The 16,869-nt window shown below is 52.3% G+C and overlaps 2 protein-coding genes across 17 annotated transcripts in view; both read right to left on the minus strand.

Annotated features, from left to right (window-relative positions):
• Nucleotides 1–1,816: 1,816 nt before the first annotated feature.
• On the minus strand, nucleotides 1,817–15,313 carry RGS16 (regulator of G protein signaling 16). Of its 6 annotated transcripts, none has more exons than XM_080602020.1 (6): nucleotides 15,175–15,313; nucleotides 6,554–13,015; nucleotides 5,355–5,456; nucleotides 4,677–4,738; nucleotides 3,357–3,523; nucleotides 1,817–3,099 (listed from the first exon to the last, which is right to left on the minus strand). In XM_080602020.1, the coding sequence occupies exons 2-6, from the start codon at nucleotides 6,838–6,840 to the stop codon at nucleotides 2,899–2,901; spliced, it is 819 nt and encodes a 272-aa protein (XP_080458146.1). In that variant the 5' UTR covers nucleotides 6,841–13,015; nucleotides 15,175–15,313; the 3' UTR covers nucleotides 1,817–2,898. The 6 variants fall into 6 exon arrangements, with proteins under 6 accessions (XP_080458146.1, XP_080458148.1, XP_080458145.1 ...); XM_080602022.1 differs by having other exon boundaries at nucleotides 6,554–10,178; nucleotides 15,175–15,272; XM_080602019.1 differs by having other exon boundaries at nucleotides 15,129–15,267.
• Nucleotides 15,008–16,869, minus strand: part of LOC308198853 (regulator of G-protein signaling 8) — a 38,986-nt gene continuing 37,124 nt past the window's right edge. For all 11 annotated transcript variants that reach the window (XM_080602023.1, XM_080602026.1, XM_080602027.1 and 8 more), the window contains one exon: nucleotides 15,008–16,359. In XM_080602023.1, coding sequence (XP_080458149.1) covers nucleotides 16,177–16,359 — 183 coding nt within the window. In that variant the 3' untranslated portion in view covers nucleotides 15,008–16,176. The remainder of the gene's footprint in view (nucleotides 16,360–16,869) is intronic.

Consider the following 16,869-nt stretch of genomic DNA (forward strand, 5'->3'; position numbering starts at 1 on the left):
GCTTGCAGTATGTGCAATACCTCAGTGCATCCCCTCTGCCGGCGAGCTTCCTTAAAAAAAAAATAAAAATCAAGCAACATTTTATAACATTTATTTGCAGACTGTCTTTTAAAAAAATACATACTGGATGAACACATGCAATGACACATCGGTTTGCCCCCACGTGTGCACACAGAGAGCATCTGCACACCAGCATGTGCCACCTGCCCAAATACATGCCTTCACAGGGTCCCCCACGTATGTAGCTGCACAGTGAGAATACAAGTGTGCAAAGACGCCTGGGGCACGGTGCTGCTCAGGGCAATGTCTCTTGAAACCCTCGGAGCAAGCCATGTCTCGGGCACGCTGCTGATTGCTTTCCACGCAGTAAATCCCCACGCAGCCCAGCTCGTGGAAACTCGGCCCTGCAGCAAGTATGGGCCGTGTCTGGGGGCAGCGCCTGCCTTGGCTCCCCACATCTGAAATCTTCCCTTCTGCTTCCAAACTCACGGCCTCCACCCTGGGAAACTTCGGCTGTGGTTTATGGGAGACTTCAGCTCCTGGTTCTCAAGGCGGGTCTGTGGTTTGTTTGTTTTTTTTCCCAAGGCTTTAAAGGTTTTGTTATATTAGCACGGGGTTTTGACAGCAATCGCAGAGGACATGCTGGACACAAGCAGGGCTTCTCTGGTTTTGTCAATGGAGTTTTCTCTCTGTTAAATTAGAAGAGCTGCAAATGAGATGCTCCAGTGCCAGCTGTAAAGGTCTCAGTGCTACCACCAAGACCAAAATGCAGTCTGGGCCATTTCGGCTCACGGGGCACCAAGAGTGGACACAGCCCCAGATTTCCTCCTAAAGAAATCTCAAAAATATTTTAATTCTTGGCTAAGTATTTTTATCACCTTTTTTGTTTGGCCAATCTGAATATTTTTGAATGTTAAATCATGTTTAAGTTAATTTCAAGGTGTGCAAGATTTATTTATTTTTTAATTATTTTTTTTAGTCAGACCCTGCAGTTAAAAAGAATGTAATTTTGTTTCTGCCTGATTCAGTGCTGCTTCGGTGCTCTCACTGAGTCATTCTTGCTGGATAATTTAAATTCATCCTGGCTACCTTTCACCTCATTTCTTCCTTCTCAAATAAAAGATAAAATGGGCAGTTTAATCTATCTTCCTCCATTTAGGTGGGTGGCAACTGTAGGGTACAGGTCTGGGAAGAGCTGGTGTATTTTTGCACACCTGGGCTGGTTTTCAGCGGGGGCAGCAGCACCTCCGAGCTACACCGCCCCAAAGCATCCCAGACCTGAGAGGCAGCAAGAGCTGCACCGGGGGTAGGATGGTTTCTGACACTCCCTCTAATGCCAGGTGCTTCCCCCTGGAAAATAATTCACTCGCCGGCGGAATTAATGCTAAATCTAATGTTATTTATGACAGTGAGTCAAAGCATCCTTCACGTGAACCCTCCTGTGCCTAAAAGTCAACCGTGTCCTACTGATATTAAATGGATATTGTGAACTGCAGTCCTGAAAACGCACTCAGAAAAGGGTGAGCGATATAAACAGTACTAAACACGTTGGCAATTAATATAATCAGAACTTAACTCTTGCTTACAATCCTTTGGTGAACTGCTCATTTCTCTCCAATGAGCCAAATGCCGAGAGGAAGTTTTACTCTTCTCAAGTTTCCCCCTTGCCTTTCTGTGTTTCTCAGATGGCAAGTTTTAAAGTGACCGTAAACGTGCCTCAAGCCATGCACCGCCAGCAGCTTTCCTTACGTTGTGTGCTTCGTAACCCCCCGCAATCAGAATGCAAAAATAAATTAAAAGCTCATAATCAAACGTGATGTCACAGCATTGTCCTCTTTACAATTTATTTTGTCATGACAATGTTATATTAGTAACAAAAATGGACCTTTGTGCATCATTTACCTCAGTAACACAACGAAGGTGGTTCCAGTTGTAAAAATAAATAATAAATAGCAAAACATCTTAAATGGCCCTGCAAATGCAGCCGGGACCCACCAAGACTCAGAGGTAGAATTGGGAAGAGTCAGAAAAAAACATCCCCAGACTGGTCCTTGGGAGTCCTTGGCTGCAGACCGGTTTGCCAGCCAAAGAAACACCAGACCCGACTGCAAATCAGGGGAAAACCCCGTTTTTTCTCTCCCACGTGTTTACAAACTAAGTTTTCAACACTCGAAGTGCCTGTTCTACATCGCTGTTCTCTGCCTAGGACAAGCTGCTAGCCCACGTGCTGAGATGCCGGTCACAAAGCTCTATTTAAGGGGAAAAAAATAAAAATAAAAAGGAAACAGCATGAACTGCAAAGCATCCTTTTATGGCCATCAATGGTCCTCCGTGCTCTCAGGAAACCTCAGACCCCGCTAGCAGCCCGCCAGTCGCAGCTCTCCCTGCTGCTATTCGCGTACCTTGCTCCGTGGTCGTGCTACAAAATCCATTTTTCTTTCTTGAAGTTATTATACAGAAGCCGTGGGAGGCATGCTAAGTGTGGCAATATCTAAAATAAATTAATTTACAAGCTCCTCAGAGCAAGCGATGTGCGCATGCTTCGAGCGGTGCTCTTCTCATAAATACATATCGTAATAACAATGCTAAAATAAATAATAACGATAATAAAAAGTTATGCGTGTGACCTAAGACCAGGTGCAACCTGCGGGTCAAACAGCTTAAGCGAGGGATAACAACGTCACCGCGAGGCCTGTGCTGTCCCCTGGCCTCGCAACTCGAGGCCCGCCGCTCGCAGGCCCCGCGGGCGGCCCCGGTGGCGGTGGCGGCGGTGGGGTGGAAGGCTTCTCTTCACGGCAGCTTCAGCAGAAGCGCTCGAGGTGCCGGGCACCCTGCCGAAATGGCAGGGCTTCCCCTCCCGGCCTCCCTCCCGAAGGCGGATTCGGGCGCGGGCGCGGGTCAGGTGTGTAAGCGCTTGCTGGTGCCGCGGCTGGCGGCCTGCTTGGTCATGTCCTGGTAGGAGGCGGACTTGAGGAAGCGGGGGTAGGAGTCCTTCTCCATCAGGGTGCGGGTCTTCGCCTGGGCTTCGTTGAAGCAAGCGGAGGTGGCCCCCGAGAGGTTCTTCCTGGTGATCTCCCTGGTTTCGTGGTCGATGTTCACCTGCAGGGAAGGAGAGCCCACAAACGTTAGCTTGGCGTTAACCTCCCTCCCACGCTATCTTCTCCAAGCGAGGGTGAAGACACTCCCAAACCCTTATATCCCTTCATTTTGGGGTGCCACATTTGGTTAGAAAGCTCCCGTGAATCAGGGCAAATCTTCCCATTGAGCTGAGAGAGCACTTAACAAACCCACCTGGGATATTTTACCCCTTCCCCTCCTGCTCAGCACCACGTTGCAGAGGCAGGAATGGCTCTCACCTCCCTGGGCGCCTCGCTTTGGACGAACTCCTCGAAGATCCTGTTGGCCTTGGAGGCCAGCTTGGTTTTCGACCGGGTCTTTTTAAAATCCTCACAGGCCAGCCAGAAGTCCAGGTTTTCCTCGCTGAACTCTGTCTTGAGGAAGGTGTGGAAGGCGGTCACCCCGTCTGGACAGAGGAGACAGAAGTGGTGAGTGGGGATGAAGGAGATGAAGGGGACGAAGGAGATGAAGGGGATGAAGGGGACGAAGGCACTCAGGAGGTAACGGGGCTCCTGGATGCGGCACTGCCTAACTGGCCTCTCCCCAGGAGACCAGGCTGCGGCATCTGCGGGTTTCCTTTCCCTCCAGGCAAATTCCACCCTGTGAGCCTCTGCTAATTGGCCTCGAGACTCCAATAAAATCCTTTCCCACAGACAAGTTTTATTTATCTGACCTTTCTGTAATGAGTCTGCAGAGTGTTTTCTCTACAGCTTCGGAAAAGATCTAATTCTACCGATGGAGAAATCCACTGAGGTATGAGTACGCCTGCAGGAACCGAGCAGCGATGGCTTTGTTTTTATTTCTCAGCTGAGATTTAGGGGGAACGAGTTGCTGTGGAGCATGGAAGAGTGCCTGCAGCAGGAGAGCCGTGTCTCTATTGCGTTACAAAGCTGCAGATGCTTGCTAACCTTCACAGTGCGTGATAAATGCTGGAAAAAATATGCCTAGCCCCAGACTAGCACTGCAGAAGGACTATCTGTTGCCGTGGAATAACTTTAAGGTAGACAACTGCTTTTGTATTCAGATTTGGTCCCCTTGCTGGGCACCACCAACACCTTACAGGAACCTTGTGCGTCACCAGATGTACAGTGAATTTTGGAGGGGAAAATGGATGCGTGCAGTTCAGTAAAGCAGCCGGATGCTTTCTCCCAGCGTAAGAGCCATCCCCAGAGGAACAGGACAGGCAGACAGAGGGCAGCAATGTTTTCCGAGCAAATAAAGCCTGCGTGAAGGTGGCTGTGCCAGCAGCAGGCATGCTGGGGGTGGCTGGGGATGGCACGGTGACCCCACCAGAAGGTACACACCACCAGCTCACCATGCCCATCCTGCTGCTCCTGGCCCAAGAAGCTGTGAGACAGCGCTCGTGCCCCCCAGAAAGCACCCGGCCAGGAGGAAAGGGTAAAGTCCGGCTGAGTGTCAGCTCTGCCAGGGCAGGGAGGGCACCTGCTGAATTTCTAACATATCTAATTTGAGGATGAGACCAGGTTTCCTCGCACACTGACTCCAGGCATATGTCCTACGCGCTCTCATCAAGGGGAGAAAAGAAAAACCCTACTCACTTTTACTCTTCAGGAGCTGATCGAAGGATTCCCTCCACTCGAGCACCTCTCGTGAGGAGTCTCTGGAAAAGACAAAGGACGTGAGGCTTGCCGTCTTGCCGGAGAAGGACGGGAGCGCTTCGTTAAAGCAGTTCATGATGAGACAGTGCAAGACGGGAGGCAGCGGCACCCGGCGGGACACCACAGCGAGACCCCAGTATCCATTACCTGTGGGCCCTCTTTCCTTTCTCTTTTTCCCTTTCTTTTGCCTTCCCCGATGGCTCCCCAGACCTCAGCTCCATAGCGCAGCTGTGGCCAGGCAGTCTTTAGAGGATGCTCAGAGGAGCCCTTTTTCCTGGTGCCAGCCCAGCAGAGCTTCTCAGCACGAAGGCGCCTTGCCTCCAGCAGCAAGATTTAGTGTTTTGTTTCCAATGCTGTCCGCATTCCCTGGGGGACCCAGGCACTGGTTTGAGAAACCAGTGCCTGTGGGAGCCTCTGGCTTTTCCTGCTTGATGCTGAGTCCCCGCTCCGCCTAATGGCAGAGCATCAGCCCCCAGTCTGGCTTTATAACTGGTGGAGCTGGGACACGATCCGCCCCGCTGCCTGCCGGGGTGGGACCGCGGGGACGAGCGGCGCTGCATCCTCCCAGCTGCACAGATGGGCAGAGCATCCCCCAGGAGAGCCCCCAGCTTGCCTTACCTCTGCCTGGAGCCCAGCTGCAGCTTGCCGGCCGCCCCGATCCGGTGTGCCAGCTCTGGTTTGTGGAGCAGGATCCCCAGGCGGCTCTTGAGTTCCTTGGCTCTGGCAGGGAGGAAGGGGAGAGGTGAGAATGTGGGGACGTGGGACCGCCACCACCATCCCCTCTCGCTCCTTCACCTCCTTTCTCGCCTTCTGCCATGTGCAATAAAACAATCCCCAAATTGCTTTTTCCTCTCCCCGGCAACCAGGCTCAGCAGCGCATTAAGCCAGGGGACAGCGTCCTCCTGCTCGCCTCCCAGGTAGCGCCAGGTGCGTGCATGGGGCAGAGCTGCAGCCCTGGTGGCCCCCCCGGCTCCGCAGCCCCCTCAGGAGCATTAACCAACAAACCCGGCTCCTTCTCCGCCCTCCCAGCCACGCAACGCTGCTCTCAGCACACTGGGAAAACGACAGCGGTCGCTTTCATCTCGGCAGAGGGGGAGCATCTCCTGCTGTGCTGCTGCTGCAGCTGCTCCCCTGTTTTGGGGGAGCTGCCATGCTGTGGAGGTGGTGGTGGCACCGTCCATCTACCCCACGCCTTCAAGAGCCAGAGAGAGTGGTGGCAGCACAGCTGCTGTGCCACCTCGGAGCCAGACACATCCCTGCCGGGCATCTCTGCGGCAACAGGGCGGGAGCTGCTGCTTCCCCGGCTCCTCTCCCTTGGGTGCCCCCGAGGCAGCGCACAGCCCCGCTGCTATTTGTGTGCTGCAGCTCCTGCAGGCGTCCCAAGGCACCCAGACAAAAATAAGCATTTAAATGTCAAGGCAGCGGCGTGGGGCTTCGTAGCCATGTTAGGCAGGATGTCACCGAGCACTGACAAAAATAGCGCCGCTGCCAACCTGGAGCGAGCTCTGCGAAGACGGAGGCAGCAAAACAAACCTCGTGCGTCTGCACACAGCGACACGGGGCAGCCCTGCCCAGCCTCCATCCCCTCTGCACGTTTTAGCTTCTGCGTCCCCTCCAGGGGAGCCTCACAGCTGCGGCCACAGCACATCACGCTGCCTTCCCTGGCTGCGTGTTTCTCGGCAGGCTGCACCCAGCTTTCTATCAAAACACCACCACGGCCACAACGGTGGAGGCTGGCCCGGCTGTTCCGACGTTAGGATCATCTTTTCCAGCTAATCCTCTGCTTCCCAGCCCTGCGGCATGGCAAAGCCCCTTACCTTTCCAGGCAAGTGATGGGAAGCGCGGCAACCCCTCGGCACATGCTGAGAGCTGGGCACCGAGGCATCCAGCAGCTCATCAGCTCCTTGGGGCAGCACCTGCGCTGCTGCTGCCGTGTGCTGGAGAAGCGGCGAGGAGCTGTGTTTATATGGGGTGGGAGGGCTGGGAGGGTACCCAGCACCACGCCGGCCTCCAGCCAACCAAAAGCTGCTCCGGCAGCCAGCGCAGAAGATAACGGCTTGGGTAGGTGCTCAGGGAGGGGGGCGGGAGGCTCGTCCTTGAGCATCGCAGTCAGAACTGCTTCCTCGATAAGAGGAAAAAACAGGCTCGCTTCCACCGACGTGCGGAGCCTGCTGAGTAACCGCGGGCACGCAGCCGGGGACGGCGAAGGGGGGGACAAGGCAATTAGTCAGCGCAATCCCGACGGCTGGTGACTTCAAACCCTCCGCGCCGCGTGGCCAAGGCTGGCATCGCCGCAGCAGGAGGGTCCCCCGGGGCTGGCGGCGGGGACGAGGGCCCTGGCACGCTCTGCAGACCCCGCTGCAGCTCCCCAAGCACCCCGCTGCGGCCGAGGCGCTGCGAGCAGAGCAGAGGGGAGCGATGTTCCTGCCACGTCTGCAGCTGGATAAACGGGGGCTGACGTTTGCTGGTGTGTCGTCGTCATAAATATTCTGCTGGGGCTGCGGTGGGAGAAGGGGAGGGGGAGCGCCTCAGTGAAAGACTGAGTAAAGTGTGGGGAAACACCTGATAAAGGGGCATCCTACCTAGAACCAGAGGTGGAAAGAGTAGAAAGAGACTAAAAGCAGGAGAGAGGATGGAAACAACGGAAACTCCTCATCCCTTTCCTTCCTCCCCGCTCATCCCTGGCTATCACCAGCCCAGGTGATAAAACCTTTTTAAACCTAAAGGAAAAGATTCAACCAAAGGCTGCATCTTGGCACCAAGGTTGCTCAGCCAGAGGATGCACAAAGCTGTAGGAAATTGCGCCCAGGCAATGGGGCCGCGGGATCGGGCTGTTCCAGCAGAGTCCTCCCCGTCAAGGCCAGGTTTTTTCATTCTCTCAGTTTTTTCACTCTCCCCTTTCAAGGGGTAAGGGAGGTTTGAGGATGGGCAGCTCTCCAGCATGGGATGTAGTCATTGCAATATTTTCTAATGCAGAGCTCTTCGTTCGGGTTATGCAATCGCCTCTGAGCCCAGCTACGTATGTGTACTCAGATGTCTTTATTCTGCTCTGTATCTAATTTAATTACGTGCTTCCTGTCTCATTTAGCTTAGCGGCCTCCCGCGGCTCCAGCCCGGTGTCTGCGTTATCAGCCCTTGTTTTGGAACACCAAAACCCGCCTGTGTCGCAACGCCCGGGCCGTGCTCCCTTCCCGTACGCGTGCCGCAGCACCGCCGGCACGAAGCCCACCGCCCGCCCACGGACCAGCCCAGCCCCTCGCATCGCCAGCACCGTCCTCGTGGGGTTTGGTCTCTCCAGGGAGGTCCTGGCAGCCCCAGCTGGGTGCACTGGGGCCCTGGGTGCTTGGGAGAAGGTGGGATGTGCAGGTGCTGGAGGCTCCGGCAATGGGAGAGCCGCGTCCGCAGCCCTGGAGCTTGCAGGGATGGAGCTGCTGGCCTCACAGGTGGAAGCAAAGCACAAAAGCTTGTCACCTCTGTCGTTTCTGGGTTAGGGATGCAAAAAGAGGAAAATAAAGTCTTTATCCCCAGCACCACGCAAAAAGGGCCCCCAAAGCCCCGTGAAGCTCTGCGAGCTGCTGCGGGGATTTCTGGTGCCCTCATTTCAGGGCAGCAGGAGTTAGAGTTTGGGGAGGAAACGCTCACGGGAGGAGCAGGAGCCCAGCTGCCTTTTGGTGGGGGCTGTACTGAGCTCAGCTCTGCTTTTAAGAGCCTCTCCCCACCCCCATTTACCTGCAGAGATTTTTTTCCAGAAAAGACACGAAAGAAGGAAGAGGAGCCACGGTAAATTGGGAGCAGATCTTGGGCATGGGAAAAGAGGGAGCAGAGGGGGAGAGAGGCAGAAGAGGAACTGCAAATTTATACGGGGTGATGGGATAAAGGGGAGGATGCAGCAAGGGATGGGAAGGGAGGCAGGGGAGCAGGAGAGGAAGAGCGTGCATCCCTCGCCCCCCAACAGCGAGCCCCTGCCCCGGGGCGTTGGATGGATTCCCGGCAAGAGAGCACGCTACCCTCGCATGGAGCACCAGAGGAAATAGCTGCTCTGGAAATCTGTAGCAGTGCGGAAAGAGGTTATTGAAATTAAAAATAATAATAATAAATTAGAATTACAAATGAGGTTTTCAAGGGGCAGCTGTTACCCACTCTGCTCACACGCTCGCTTTCTGAAGCGCCAGAGCACATCTGTGCAGGGAGAGGTATCTGACAGCAGGTATTTTTAATTTTCTCTTTCCGTTCCCAGCACCTGCTCTTTAAAGCCACTGAAGAGCAAGGAAAAAAAAAAAGGCAATAGCTAAATATATCCTGAGAGGAGAGACAGAGCAGCACTAATGGCAGATTCTCCCCTTGGATGCATGCAAATTGTTTTGGCTCAGAGACAGGCTTAGAGGGAAAGAAGCTGCAGATAAAAAGGAAAAACAATAAAAGAAGAGAATTAGGGCAAAAAAAAAAGGGGGGGGTGGGATAGGAAGAAGACAGAGGGACTGGTAAATTTCACTGCAGTGACTTCCAGAGAAAAACAAGCTCATTTAGGTTTCTTTTTTAGCTGAAGAAGCAATCCTGCGGGGGCCGTGTAACAAACGCTCACCTTCGGCAGGGAGGAGGGCACCGGGGCCCGGTCCCTGCCTGCTCCCACTTGCCAGACCTCGGGGATGCTCTGCGTGCCCCCAGCGCTTCCCACGTAAGCCTTTCCTCGGGGGGAAAGGGTTCCCCTGGCTCCAGACCTGCTGAACCTCTTCTCGCTCACCCCTCCCCAGTTTATCCCCCAGGACCGCTCATACTGGGAGCTCCCTTTTTGGGGAGCGCCTGCTCTGCATCCTTTCCCTCGGGCAGGAGCTTTTTTTTCGTGCTTGGCAACGAGGCAGAGCAACCTGCAGCACAGCGGGACGCGTCCCCCGGCCCCTCTCTGCGGGCACGGAGAGCAGCGTTTGGTTTTCCTTCCTCCCTCGAGCGAGGCTGAACACACAGCGACCGACCGCTGCGGTGCGAGCCCTTTCCGTCCGGGAAGGGCCTGCAGATGGACGGGTGCTTTCTGCAGGGATCCGGATCGGGGCAGCAGGCAATTTGTCTGCTGCTTACGCCTCCCATCCGCGCTGCCTTCCTCCCGGAGCCGAGGGATCCGTCACCGCTCTCCAGGCTGCCTTCTCCCTGGAGCTCCTTCATCCTTTCCCTCAGCAGTTGTTTTAGGAGGCAACCCTCCGTCCCCGGGTACAACCCATGCCCAGTTCCCTCCCCGCGAAGGAACGAGAGCTCGACCCTCAGCTTTCCCGGACATGCAGGCACAAGGCGGGTGCTTCCCAGGCTGTTTATTTCGCGTCCTCGCGGTCTCTATACAATGAAGGTGAGCGACACTTTACAACGCGGTGACGTGACTCGGGGGGTGTCATCGCCGGTCCGGCAGCTGATGTGGCTGAGGAGCTTCTCCAGCCTCGTTAGGGGAAGGCGAGCCTAGCAAACGAGCAGCTAATGAGGAAGGGAAGGCGAGGGAAGCCGAGCCCATGCCCTCCCCGAGGGAAGGAATCAGACTGAACCACCTGCGCGTCCTGCCCAAACTGCTCCTGTTATCTTGCGGCACCAGCAGCACCCAGACACCGCGGAGGCAGCTACAGCATCAGGACTTTAAATGATTTTTAAATAATTAAAATAAAAACGTGGCACAGGGAACATCTTCCAAGAGCTGGTCTTTTACCCAGGTACCTGGTGGCCCAGTTCTGACTTCACCCCGTGCGCTAACTCCCTCCTACCTCTCTTCTAAGCCACCCACGATCACGTTTCTCAAGGAACAAAAACATCTTGAACCGCACCTTACTCAGGACCAATTATCAGATCGGGCCCTCGAGGCCCCTTCCTGCCATCCCACAGGAGGTGGAGGTGCCAGAGAGCTTGGAGAAGCATCTGAGCTCTGTGTGTCTCATTCGTTTTGCTTGTAGAGGAAGGGGATGAGAGGTTGTGCGAGGATGAGATACATCAGTCGCGGAGTTTAAAGAAGGGGCATCCACCCCAGGGCGTGCGTGTACCCTGCTCTTTCATCACCAGTATCCCACAGAGGGCTGCATAAACACCCCAAAAAGCCTCCTCCCCCCCAGTCCTTTTTAGCTGGTGGCTGTGGGCATCCACAGAGCAACGTGAAGACATTTCTCTTAGGACACCACCATTATCCATGCCGCAGACTCAGAGCCGAGCCGCTCCCGACTGTCGTGCTGTAGGTCCAGGCACCACAGGGCTGCAGGGCGGTGCTGTACCTCCAGACACAGGAGCTGCTCCCTCCGTCAGGCCAGGCTAAGAACAGCCCGGAGCGGAGCAGCGAGGAGGTCCTGCCCTCCAGCACCAGCCTGGGTACTGCTGGCCAGCTGGAGCTGCAAACTGGGAGCCGTGGGGCCACTGGGGACAAGTGATTGACACCGTGCCTGGTCCCCTGCCTCCCTGGTATGCCAGGTCCCTCCAGAAGCAGGCACTGCCTTTGCTCCTGTGCCTTTTTGCCAGAAATGTTCTGTTTTTTTTCAGTACTAAGCTCACCCCCTTCTGCCACCTCCCTCCCATGCACTCAGCTCCCTGAACTCCACTTGAGTTTACCGGAGCATCAAATCCCAGATGCAGCCTTCCAGTAAAACCAAGAGGAGGCACAGAGCAAAACGACTGACTTCACTAAGCAAATACAAGGTGCACACCTTTATTTACTCTATTTTTTTTTAATCAGGAAGCTAAAAGGAAGCACAGCTGCGACCCTGCCGAGGCAGCTCCGACTCCGTGCCCGAGCGCGCGGCGCGGAGCACAGCTGCCGTCTCACCTAGCCAGCCCCTGCCGCAAGCACAGCACGTGGAGCACGAATGGAGGACAAAGACACGACACTGGGGCCAAGCCGAGCCTCTGCAAAGCCCAAGGGGTGCACGGTAGAGAAAAGCACTCTCTGGTCTTGCAACGACACTGACGTTAATTCCAGCTCTGTGATAAAACGCTTCAGTGCCAGAGAAAACACAGTACCAAGGAACAAGACAACTGCAGCAGCCCCAGGAAGGAAAGATGGTGCATAAATTAGGTGAAAGCATTTTCTCCTCATATAATGGGCAAGGAATAGCTACTAGGAGCAACAGTAGGAGGTATGTAGGAGGGAGATGGCAAGACAAGAGTCTGGAGAAGGAAAAGGAAAACCAAAAGAAGGACGGACAGATGCCTGGGGACAGAGGGCATGCACCCAGGAGGGCAGAGCAGGCTGTGAGAGACCAGGGCTCAAGCAGTGCTGGTGGAGGGGAAGGCTGGCATGGACAGGAGTGTTTCAGGGAGGTGAAGATGAGGAAGAGGAGGGACGTCCCACATGGACAGGACTGAGAAGGAGAGAGGGGTTTGGAGGGAGAAGGAGGAGGCCCACGGTGGGGGAGAGTTTGCAGGGACAAGCGAGAGGCACTCCAGGACTGGCATGAGGTATGCTTTGCTATTGCTCTGAATGCTGTAAACATTTTGGTTTTGTGTCTATCAGTGAACATTCAGTTCAGTTTGATACATGTGCTCTTATGGGTAATTGGAAGCCTAGCAGAATTTTACATCTCCTATTACTAGTCAAACTTACACAAGGGGCAAACACAACACCGCTAAAATCTCATTTTATGTCATTTATGCCTAATTCTCCTATTTTAACATGCACATCTACGTCTCAGAATAGCTTCTCTAGTAGGAGACACTAAGAATCGTATACATGAATTCACATGCACTCTCAGCCACCCACACCCACGTACACACACACCCCTCCTTCCCTCCTGTGCTCAGACCAGCAGGACTTTGCCCCTCACGCTTTCCCAGCGTGGAGGGCAGGGACCCATCGGTACATTAACAAGTACAGTGAAACGATGGAAATAATCCCAAACCTGGCCAAAGCAGGAGAAGGAAACTCAAAGCAGATTTGGGTTCCGCATCTGCTTCTGGACTTAATGACGCCTGAAGTTTATGGAGTAGGGAAAAGCAATTTGTAAAATTCTTCTTCCCTTTTGCTGTCAAAGGACTTAAGAGCTGGCTGGATACACGCCAGCAAAAACACAGAATAAAAAGAGCTGAGTGAAACGTTTTTTTTTCCTCTCTTCATACGATGGCAATCTCTGACATTACTTGAAGTGGGAGCACGTTTTTGGAGGTGTGTGCTTGTGGAGATGGAAAATGGGGTTTGTAAGTTCTGAATATCCCTTTCAGATCAGTAAGAGATGAATCAAAGATAGGATATTTGTCCTCGATGGGGATTAGTCATCACTCAGTGCTTTCCGAAGCTTTGGCTCTGTCATTATTTCCTTCATCAGTCCCTGGTTTAAGAGGAAGAGATATAAGTTGCCTATTTTAATTCACTTCAGCCTGACATTTGACATAAAAGAAGCAACTGGTGCCAATTTCTTATTAAAATAATAATAATAAATTACTTTAAATAACTAGGCTGCTTTCCTGCAAGAGAGACAAACTGTAAGAGCAGAAACAAAAATAACCGTGATAGATTCATGTGCTTCAGACAACACCTTTGCTTCACTGTATGCTCTAGGACATTTCCTGTCAAGGATATTATCTGGCACCAATTTAAGGGGCAAAACACTCATCCTACACCAGCCGGCAGGAATACAGTTCCTGTCACAGCAGTGCCACTTCTGAATGTGCCCGCTCAAAGCAATTCCCCAGACAGATGGAGGAAAGAGAGGAGCTTGGTTTTTACAGAGTTTTTGGCTACTTTGAAGTTTTTTGATGAATTCTGGCACAAACTAAAAGGATGCCAACACCGACTCTGGAGGAGCCTGTCGGGAGATGTTACCTACTGAGCTTTCTGGAGTCACACTCTGAGCAGGACCAGCCTTTGTAGCCATCAGGGAAGCCTGGGAATTGCCCTCACTTCTGATTTTCTTTTCCTTGTCCTCATTCCTAGACAAAAACATCTCGTTCTGCTGTTTCCTCATCTCCTGGTCGTCCCTGTGACCCTCTCAGCAACGGGTGCCTGCAGGGCGTGTGCTGAAAAGCCTCCGCTGGGATGTGGCAGCTGGCACTAGAGGTCAGCATCATCCAAGCCCACTCAGAAGATGTGCCAGTAGCTTTAAGAGAAACACCCTAGGGCAGTTAAGACGGCCACCTTCCTCCTCTTTAAAAGCAGTAAGTACATTAAAAGCAGAATTACAGCAAAATCTGAAGCCCACCTTCCTTTCCCTGCAGACATCGCTCGTTGCTCCCACCTTCAAACAGGCAGCAAGTAAGTTTGCACGAAGCTGCCACGGTGAAATCTGCACAGTGATGTTCAGGCTTTGGGCTCTGTCCCCCTGCATTACGGACCTCATGCATCTCATCGACAGTTTCAAAAGTCGAGGGGCTGTGCTGCCAAGCCCGAGCGTGGCCGCAGGATGCCACATCTCCCACCGTGCTCACGTTTCCTGGCAGGGGCAGAGGACTCCCAGAAACACTGGTCTGGGACCCCAGAGCAGGCTGCTCCTTCTGTCCTTAGTGAAAGTTAACTTGAGATGATCTTTGCCTACAAAACTACAAGAGAATTCTAGAGTTGACCAGCCAGGTACTGAAAAGCAGGTTTTCCTGTCGAACAGAAATTCTGCTTTTGTACTGTATTAGGATTTAGTGTCTTAGAGACCACAAGAACACACCTCCAGAACAAACCAAACACACTCATCATCCCTATCATAATCCTACACCTATCCATCCTAACAACCTGCACAGCAGCCTTACAAAAAGCCTCTAAACCTGCTAATGTAGGGACAGTAACCTCTAATATCCAAGCAGACCTTTTGTATCTTGTTCCAAACATAATGCATAGCTTCAGAATTCAGACTACTCAGTTTACACCAGATTACATTTATATCTTTATCACCAGCTATCTGATGTATCAAACCTACCCACCACAATAAACCAGAACGTAGGTTTACCAACCTCTGATCTGTGGATGACTCCAAGGAGAGAAGGAAAAAATCCATGAGGCCCCTTTCCAGACCTTCCTAAAACTAAGAAAACAGACCTTTGGTCTGCAGACTTAAACCCACAGACAATCCACTTCCCCTCTAGAAAATATCGCAAGAACCTGACAGCTGATAAACTGGGAAAGCGATGCTGCAGAAATTCAGATGGTAAGAATTACTGCACAGCACAGAGGTGGTGTTACACAACCGACATCTGCACAGAGCCTTCTCCTGCAGCTGGTTATCCAGGCTGTGGGAATAGGGCCAAAGCACACTTTGCACACCACTTCACGCCCAGACACTCGTCCTGCTCGCTGCATGCTTCCCCGCACCCTGTTTTTAAGCAAGCACCATGCAGCAGGGTCTGTGCCTTTAGTATTTCTTTACATTGCATTGAACCCACAGTGGACAATCGGTAGGTAACAACAACAGTCAATAATCAGTAAATAACAAAAATAAGGTTGTGTTTTCACATTACCTCTCCCTGCCATGCGCTGGTGAAGTACTATGATGAGAAACGATACCTGACACGGCAGATGGATCTTGTGCTTTTCTTACACCTCAGCATGGGGCAGATGGGACATCCATTCTCCCAACTCTTTCCCGACGGCTGGCAGTTCGTTCCCGAGAAGCCACTGAGGTCATTAAAGTCTCTGGTGGCCAAAAGCCTCTTTGTGTGAAGTTTTGGTATGGTGCCTAGCACAACGAAGCCTAACAGTGACTGGGGTCCTGAGGCTGAGCTATAGTACACATAAATAATATCACTGAAAAACAATTATTTGCACTAGAAGACCAGGTCTAGCAAGGGCTTTTGGGGTTACCTTCCTGATGAGAAAAACTCAGCTCCTTGACAGTCACGCAAAAATAGCATCTAGTCTCCATCCCTGGAAGAAAAGCAGTCAAGGGCATGGAGGGGCTGTGACAGGTCAGCTGCTGTGGTATCACGAGGTGTGCAACCAAAATGGGAGGGTGAGCTGAGTTTGCTGATGGCTTCCACTCTGGGAAGCAGCAAGAATCGTGTGCCTTTGTCTTCTCACTCCCGCCCTCTCTGCCTCCTCACAGCCTCAAGATCCAGACCCCAGCAGCCAGTGCAGGGGATGGTGCTTTGGATCCTACTTGGCTACACAAGTTTCAGAGCTGCCCTTAGGGCCCTTCCAAACACGGGGGATAGGTGAGAGCCAGTGAGGCGTCTGGAAGGATGGGAAGGTGCAGAGACATTATTTACAGACAAACCAACGTAGTAATTTTAAAGGAAACCTGCCTTCCCAACAGATGACCCCATGACTAGAGAGGATAGGGTTTTGTGCTAGAGAGAGGCAATAACTGCAAGATGCTACTGCTAACCAAAAAGCACAGAAACTCAGAAAGTCCTAATTCCACATTCAGATCACACTCTGGAAGCCTCCTCTTCCTCTCCTCCCTCTTTTCTCATCCCCACTGCTTTTAACACCAAGAAAGTTTCACATTTAGACATGGGTTGTTGCAGTTGTAGGAAGCACATGGTTTCTGAGGGCCCCGTCGCTGTTCTAGCTGAGCCTCCTCTGGGTTTGAGATAGCAGGTCTGTGTAAATTTTGGATCTCAGGAACCTGGGATAAGAGTCTTTTTCCATCAGGCTGTGCACCTTCCCCTGAGCTTGGTCAAAGCAAGAGAGGGAGGGCTCCTGCATGTTTCTTCTTGTCAGCTCCCGAGTCTGGAAGTCTATGTTCACCTAGGAAAAGCAGCAGAAGAGAGTTTGGTACTGAGTGACTGGTTTGCTTGCTTAAAACAGCATGTTGCATCTCAGTGACAGGACCAAGCACCTACTCTCAGCCACGCCTAAACAGTACCCCTAACTCTGTGGGGTTTAGTAATCCAGAGTTATAAATCCTGTCCCAGACTTGGAGAAGTTGAACTAGATTTATAATGATCTGAGCACTTCTGAAATCAAGTTACTTTTATTCAGGCTCTCAAGCATGGATTTACACAGCAAATCTTCTAAAAATGCTAACTTGGCTTAACATACCTCTTCTCCTGTTGACCAAGTTTCCTCTATTCCCTTTTTCTTCACTATACGCCCAATAGAAGGGTGAGTGAACTTTTAGCGGGGTTTAAACTATCAGCATATTCTTATTAAATGTTTTTAAACTATGTTGTTACAGAATAAATTGTTTGATTTTTCCCATAACAGCTTGATGTTACCATATCTTCAGTAGGGACTTGAAAAAACAAACAGCCCTCA

This window comes from Anser brachyrhynchus (assembly GCF_964034855.1).
Source record: "Anser brachyrhynchus genome assembly, chromosome: 8".
NCBI classification, from domain to species: domain Eukaryota; kingdom Metazoa; phylum Chordata; class Aves; order Anseriformes; family Anatidae; genus Anser; species Anser brachyrhynchus.

Bases quoted from the DNA above. Each gene is read 5' to 3' on its own strand.
- RGS16 (XM_080602020.1), bottom strand. From the start codon at position 6,840: ATGCTCAAGGACGAGCCTCCCGCCCCCCTCCCTGAGCACCTACCCAAG. The intron at 5,457-6,553 runs GTAAGGGGCTTT...CCTCCCTGCCAG, and splicing joins CCCATCACTTGCCTGGAAAG to AGCCAAGGAACTCAAGAGCC. The intron at 3,100-3,356 runs GTGAGAGCCATT...CCTTCCCTGCAG, and splicing joins AAAGCGAGGCGCCCAGGGAG to GTGAACATCGACCACGAAAC.